Genomic DNA, 7,745 nt, shown 5'->3' on the forward strand with positions numbered 1-7,745 from the left:
TAGACGAAAGGATTCAAGCGGTGTGCTTGACATGCCCCCCCCGTGCATGTGCCATGGAGCCCAGTTAAGCCCTGTTGACAAAGCCACTGGGCCCATTGTCATTGATACCAGCCCTAATATAATCGAATACGCAACACACATTGACTCCAGTTAAGTGCACAGCCTGTCTGGCTGCCCCGAAGTAACTAACAGCTGTGTATCGCACTGTAGCTGGCACGAGCGTTTTTCTGTTGTTATTTGCTGGGAATGTGGCCATGCCGACAGCTGAGTACGGCAGCGCCGAGACAGACCGCTGCACGTGTGCCCTGGCCCGTTTCCGGGCCGGGAGGAGGGGGGGGGGGGGCTCTGGAGAACCGACCAGCGGACATCCGCCGTCTCCGCCGCCGGTTGGTCGTTCCCGCCCGCGGCGGCCTCTAGCCGGCGGACGCCTCGTGCTGTCGTGGCCGGCGGAGCGGTGGTCGGCACCCATCCGGCCCGGTTACGTAAACAAACGGCAGCGGAGGTTGCCCAGTCGTCGCGCCGTACTGCGTACGGTTCAGGTCCAAACAGATCAGCGTGTTCGGTGTGGCTGTTGACGGAGGCCTGCTTTGCAAAACAGCTGCTGGCAGCCGTGCCTTGCGACCGATTCGGGCCTCATTTGCTTCGTCGTTGAAGCAGAGTGAGCTGATTACGGACATGGTTCTGCTGCCACGTCTGACCTGCCGCCTTCGACCGCCAAAGATCGACACGAAAAGTCACAATATAGCATCTTGGCCTTTGTTCATCATTGTATTTAAGTGTGACCTCCTTCGCCGCGATCGGCAATGCACGGAGCACGTTCTCAACGCTGCCGACCGAACCGGCGGGGCAGGTTTCCGTGAGGGGTTGTGAGGCATGGAGACTATCGTCATGACCTCAGCATTGCTGAACATAACCAGGATGAACAAAAGACGTGACACGACAACGACTCGCTGTCTTCGGGACATGACATTTTGCGTCATCTTGTCACTGCTGAACACGCTAAATCTCAGCCATCGACAGCACAACGTCTTGCTAACGTCTGCTGCCCGTGGGAGAGTGAATCACATCCCCTCGGTCAGGCCTGCACCCAAACGATGGAATGCAGAACAGCTCGGCACATGGTGAACTGAGTCCTACGGCTCTCAGACATGTGGCGCAGCGGTCAGCGCCTCGCGTATCGCCAGACACCACTCCGATGACGGCCCGTCTGGCGTCGCCCGGCGCACCGCGGCGTAATGAGCACCGCAAACATTCGTTTGCTCTCCCCCGGCTAGGAGGTCGAGAGCGGGATTATCCAGCGAACTTGGGTGGACAAGTTTTGCGCTTGATAGCTTTTAAACTTTCGCTTGCATCTAGAAACATTTGAGAATTTGCCACTAAGTTTGAACAAACACTTAATTGCACAGTTGTGATGTCATCGCAGGTCAGAGTAAACACCTATACAACTACTGACACAAATTACAATCACACTTGCACAAACATAAGCACAGATCAAAAATTTTCAAAAAAAACTTCGTTGTAATACACTCATCTTTCGTCTAAACCAAAATCACTTCATTCACTACAACCAGTTTTGATTTCAGAAGGGCACAGGTACCATTGGTATATGGTACATGCCATTCCCATTCAGGATGTTCTCAGTAAGGCTTTGAACACAGTAAAAAAACAACAGTAAAACAGGGTGGAAATCGCCCGATATTGCTAAATCCCGAATGCTGATTGTAATGCACAAATGCTTAACTGTGCACGTTCCTACATCATTTGATGTCATACGATGTACGAATTGAATAAAATGCATATGGGGCGAGTAAAACATTTAGGTCACCCATTCTCAAATCGCTATCATAGGTTATTTTAATTAGCTTGCCCTGGCCATGACCTGTGGAACAACATTATTATTTCGTATTTTCTTAAAATAGCTGATATTTCTAAATGGAAAGCATGGCTAAGAACATCATCCACAAGCATTTCGTCAGCACATATTAACGCAACCAACACACTTAAGGCTTTTGAGATATTGGATTTTTCGCCCTGTAAGTAGGTAGATCACTCCATACTTAACCCCCTTCATATTCCATAATCACGTTCTGATTTATCCATGGCCATACACTTGCACTCAAATTCATACCGCTTGTTCCAGGCGTTCTCTCTACTACAAGCTCCGCTTAGCTGGCTCAAGTGGGACTCCCTGGAGATCTAGCTCAAGACCCATGAAAATGACCAGGTAACTGCCCGTCCGACTTGTGCGACTTAACTGACAGTGGGAATGAGTGCTAGTAGTTTACTGGGGGGGGGGGGGGGTCTAGCGGGCTGTCATTATCTGAATTTGACTATGACTACGTCAAGCCTTCTCACGTATGACCTGTCGTTTTCCATGGCATAACGCGAAACCTACCGGGTCTGCACCACCTCTTTGCCTGCTTCTTTTATTTGTTTCTGCTTCGTATCTGGAAGAGCTGCCACTTGATTTTGTGCTTTTGTTTTGTTATTTTTTGCTTTTAACGTACGGTTCATTGCGTTGCTGGGACGGAAGGAAGGATATTCCTAGAAACCTGTTCTTGGATAACGTTATAAAACAAAACCATGCTATCTCCTCACCCTGATGTTCTCCCGCCTCGTCAGCCAAACCTAACGGAAGAGCCTAACGACTCGACACCTCCACCAACCGCCTCGTCGGTTGTGTTTTATAACTTAGCACGAGCGATGGGCCACTTCCATGAACGGATGTGCCAGCTTGTATGTAACACAAGCAAAAGAAAAACAAAAACGGCGCCTCAAAACATGAAGACACAAACGCCATGCGAGCTGTGTCAAGCTGTGTCGAGGAGAACGTAATCGGCCTTCTGGCGTCCAGACCCGGTCCTCACAGCGCTGCAACGGAACCGACGCCTCAGCAGATGACGTGGATGCATGACTGCGCTGTCAGACGGAGAACAGACATTCGTGGACCGGCGGGAGGTCCGTTCACATTAGATCAGAGTTACACACCCGCGGAGGTGGAGAGAGGACCGCGGATCTGACTGACATGCACCGGCGCGCCGCAGTACCGGCACGCGGCGCTCGGCACGCGCGCACACACCGCGTGGGAACGGACAGTGACATCAGCGTACCACGGCTGTCGCCCTGTCGCCTCGGGCGAGAGAAACGCACCTGAGTTGGTTATCGGGCAGAACGGGCACGCAACAACACCATCAGCCGTAACGTCAACTGGTCACGCAACAACACCATCAGCCGTAACGTCAGCTGATTACGCAACAACACCATCAGCCGTAACGTCAGCTGGTTACGCAACAACACCATCAGCCGTGACGTCAGCCAGCCACGCAACACTATCCGCCGGGACATCGGTCAATGGCGTCTACATGTGTTTCCGCACCCGCTAAAACTGAACAGCTGCTAGCGATTCGTGCCCAAAAGCATCGCCGTTAAACACGAGCTCGCGCGAAACCAGCGACGTAACAAAGCGGTGGCGCGTCACTCGCTTTTTCTCAGTTCGGTTGGTAGCGGGGTCTGAGGATAGACGAGACCGCTGACCTTTTTTGTATTCCCGAAATATTAGTGACTTCAGACATGAGTTCACCTTTTTCCCCTGACGTTGCATTTGGTGGCACACACAAAGACACGGCAACTTAGCAAAGCCGCTTCGAAGAATGCAGTCAATTCAAATCGTACGTCACGGCATCAAACACATCCGGCAAATACGAAAAAGGGTCGGCAAAGGAATACCTACCAACGTCGACAATTTTGAATGCAGTGGATATCGTGGTATCTTTTCGCAATGGAGTTCAGACTGACGACATAAATGTGTTTCTGGTGTGCGAAGCGAGCTGGTGGCCACGGACACCACATCCAACGTTGAATGTAAAGCTCGCATCGTCGCATGTCACGCACACCACAACGACCAAATATGAAACATAAAAGCGATCCGGTGAGGCGGAGACCCCCTACATAATCAACTCCCCAATGGCCCTGTTCCGCCATCGACACATTCCACGCGTCGACAATTCCCATCCATTCTATCCCTCCCCCTCCCCCTCCCCCCCCCCCCCCCCCCCCGGATGACGAGTCGCCAGCCACGTCGACAACAACCGTCCCTGCAGCAGCCCCGCTCGAGCGCCGGGCGCCTCGCACGGGACCCTGGCCTCCCTCGCGGCCACCACCGGCTTTCGGGGCGTGATGCGCCGAGCCGACCCGACCGCCAGCGGCTGGTGCAAAACACCGCGGCCGCGGCCGGCGGCGGTTCGGCCGGCGGCCGCTAGGCGGCAGGTCGGCGGCGGCCGGGCGGCCAGGCCGGGGCCGCAGAGCGAGCAGTCGGCCCCGTGACGCGGCCACCAGCGCCGCGGTCCGCGATAGTCCGCGAGCCCACAGCGCGCGCCATGGACGTCAACCGGACATCGCCGGCGGCCGAGCAGGCCGGGGGCGAGGCGGGAGAGTTCCGCGACAAGAAATTCCTCTTCTCGCGACGCGCGGCGGCGGCCGAGACGTGTGGATCGTGCGCGGCTTCCAGGTGTCGAAGCTGACGCTGTACCAGGTGCTGACGGTGGCGCTGGGCGCGCTGGCGGTGCTCTTCCTCATCCTGCTGATCGCCGTGTCGGCGGGCGGCGGCGGCGGCGGGCGCGGCCACGCCGCGGTCCAGTGCGCTTACCGGCCACGAGTGTGAGCAGCCGGCCTGCATCCAGCAGGCGGCACAGATGGTCGGCTACATGAACTACTCGGTGAACCCGTGTGACGACTTCTACGAGTACGCCTGCGGCCAGTTCAGCGTGCGCCACCCGCGCGGCATCCACATAAGCTACGGCGTCAGTAACATGCTGGAGGACTACAACCGCGGCCGGCTGGAGGAGCTCCTGGAGCAGCCGCAATTTCACGACGACGACTCGGCCACCAGCAAGGCGCGCACGTTCTACACATCGTGCATCAACGCCTATGACCAGAGTGACAACAACGCACGCAGCATGGTGGACCTGATCAACTCGCTGGGCGGCATGGAGCTGTTCGGGACATGGCAGGAGGACGGCTGGGACTTCCTCCAGACGTTCCAGAAGACGCGCGAGCTGCACCGCGTGCGCCTCTTCTTCGTGGTGATCTGGTTCCAGAAGCTGAACCGCATCATCATCCGGCTGCCGCGGCTGGGGCTTAGCGTGAGCAGCGCCTACAAGGTGGGCGACCCGCTGCACAACTCCACCATGGACAACTACCGGCGCACCATCACCAACGTTCTGGAGCTACTGGAGCGCGACAGCCTCGTGCTTGAACGCAAGGTGGAGCGCAACTGCAACAGCTCATGCGTGCAGGAGATCGTCGACGACATCGTGGACGTGGAGACGCAGATCAGCCAACTGGCCCCGGGCATCATCGACATCCTGCCGAGTCCGCGCAACAACGTCAACATGACGGGGCTCGGCCAGCTCACCGACCGCATTGACTGGATGGAGCTGATGGACGCGCTCTTCGGCAAGGGGTCCATCACCAACACCGTGTCCGTGCACATCCCCAGCCGCGACTACATGACCGGCATTAACAACCTCATCAACAAGACCAGCAAGCGCAAGATGCAGCACTACATGATGTGGGCGCTGATCCGGCAGTACCTGACGGCGCTCGGCCCCAAGTACTCGATCCTCGGCCAAGAGCTCGAGCACAGCATCGACGGCCGGGAGACCAAGTCGCGCGAGCAGATCTGCTACGACCTGCTGCGGACGTACATGGGCCGCGCCGTGCGCGCGCTCTTCATCTCGGGTCACATCGGCGACCAGAAGGTGGAATCCGTGCGCTCGCTGGTGGCTGACGTGCGCGATGTGCTCAACGACAGCTTCGGCTGGATGACAGAGTCGGCGCGCCAGACGTCACAAGAGGTGCTGCGCAACCTGACGGTGCTCTACGGCCACACGCCGTGGATCACCAACAAGCAGAAACTCGACGACTACTACAAGCACCTATCGCTCGACACGACCGACTTCTTCCAGAACTTACGCGCCGCCTACGAGTCCCAGTCGATCGAGTACAAGAGCAAAGGCACCACTATGGAGGACGAGAGCGAGGCCGAAAACGGCTACTGGATCAAGTCGGAGCCGTCCGACGTCAAGATCTCCTTCAGCCCGCTGCTGCTGGCCATGAACGTGCCGTACGGCGCGTTGCAGGTGCCCTGGTACCACCACGAGAACCCCAGCTACATCAACTCGGCGGCGCTCGGCTCGATTCTGTACAGCGTGCTGGCTCAGCCGTTCTTGCTGCAGCACACCGCACCTTCCGCACGCCCAACTGGTGGGACACCGAGACCACTAACAAGTACAAGGACTACAAGACGTGCATCCGCGACCGCTTCAGCAAGTACGAGACGCACATCCCACGCGGCTTCCAGATGAGCCAGGGTCGGCAGAAGGTGATGTTCATGCGTCCGGTGGTGCCGCTCGACCCGCGCCCCTCCATGGACTACCTGCAGGCGCAGCACTATGCGCTGCAGCTGGCCTACAAGCTGCACAAGAAACTGGAGGCCAAGCAGACCTCCGGCCCCATCCTGCTGCCGGGCATGAAGCACACGACCACCGACCAGTCCTTCTTCCTCGCGTACGCGCAGAGCCGCTGCCAGAACAACCAGATGTACCTAGAGGTTCTACTCAACGCCGCCTTCCACAAGTTCCCGCACCCCAAACTGATAAACAATCTGGTGTTCAACAACCCGCATTTCAAGGAGGCGTACCAGTGCAACAAAGTGCCGCCGCAACATTCCAGTCGAGAGTGCAACCTGGTCTGAGCGCCCAGGCGAGACCGACCGGTCCGGCCCCGGCGGAGCCCCGCGCGCCGCCAGTGCGCCGCGGCGGCGGCGGCGGCGCGGCGGCGGCGGCCAGTGCGAAAGCGCCGCGCGCGCGGCGTCTTCCAGCGCCCGGCGGTGGCCGCACCGTTACCGGACCGGTGCGCGGCCACGGCCCCGACCCACCGCTTCCGCGTGGCCGCCAAAATGGGGCGCCGCCAACATTTGGGTCGCGGCGCGCCGGCTGTGTTGTGATAGCGCGGCGCCGTGTTGGCAGCGCTGTGATCGGATCCTCCAGCGGACGCGCGCGCGCGCGCGCAGGCGCACGACAGCGCGCGCGCCCAGCCGGGCGGCGCGTGTGCCACGCAGAGACGTGCGCTAATCGCCTGCGGCCGCGGCGCCAATGAAGTGTGAATGCAGATGTGAGATTATTTTGTGGAGCTGATACGTGTTTTATGCGTTGCGGTCGTCGAGTGCCTGGACAATACACGGAGATGTTTCAGTGAGGGTTTTCCGAGTCTGTGGAAACGATCAGGCGCGCTTAGGTCGTGTGCACACACAGCTGCAATGTAGCGGCACAGAGAATCGCAACTCGTTCTGTCGTGCACGCTATTTTAAACTAAAACTAAAATGTTGGCTTCAGATGGTCTGCACGTGTGGCTCTGGGCTCAAGAGTCATGCTAAGCACGGCTTGTCCCGTGCACCTAAAATCCCAAGCATTGCGGTTTCTGTTCAGCGGATAACTTCGCCTGCTGCCATTTTGGTCGGACTAGACCGCGCCGTCCAGCGATTTTTCTCCAACTGTAGTGTTAAGGCACGGCCGCACCCATGACATTCAATCCTTTCTGGTCAGAAGCCAACTGCCGTTTGCCTGAGGGTCGGGCTAGCCAGTGCTCGACTCCGAGGATTCGTGTATAGCGTCGTAACAACATACGTAGCGTGGGTTGTCTAGTAACAACCCCAAACTCTCCCCAGACCTGGGTACGACGGGAAC

The 7,745-nt window shown here is 57.6% G+C and overlaps 1 protein-coding gene across 1 annotated transcript; it reads left to right on the forward strand.

Moving 5' to 3' along the window:
- The first annotated feature begins 4,376 nt into the window (after positions 1–4,376).
- On the forward strand, positions 4,377–6,754 carry LOC119105576 (endothelin-converting enzyme 2-like). Its single transcript, XM_037229037.1, has 3 exons — positions 4,377–4,492; positions 4,619–6,242; positions 6,278–6,754. Exons 1-3 carry the CDS (start codon positions 4,377–4,379, stop codon positions 6,752–6,754), a joined length of 2,217 nt encoding a protein of 738 aa, XP_037084932.1.
- Positions 6,755–7,745: the final 991 nt, after the last annotated feature.

The sequence above is a fragment of the Pollicipes pollicipes genome, unplaced genomic scaffold, assembly GCF_011947565.3.
Source record: "Pollicipes pollicipes isolate AB1234 unplaced genomic scaffold, Ppol_2.1 Scaffold_6138;HRSCAF=7277_pilon_pilon_pilon, whole genome shotgun sequence".
Lineage (NCBI taxonomy): Eukaryota > Metazoa > Arthropoda > Thecostraca > Pollicipedomorpha > Pollicipedidae > Pollicipes > Pollicipes pollicipes.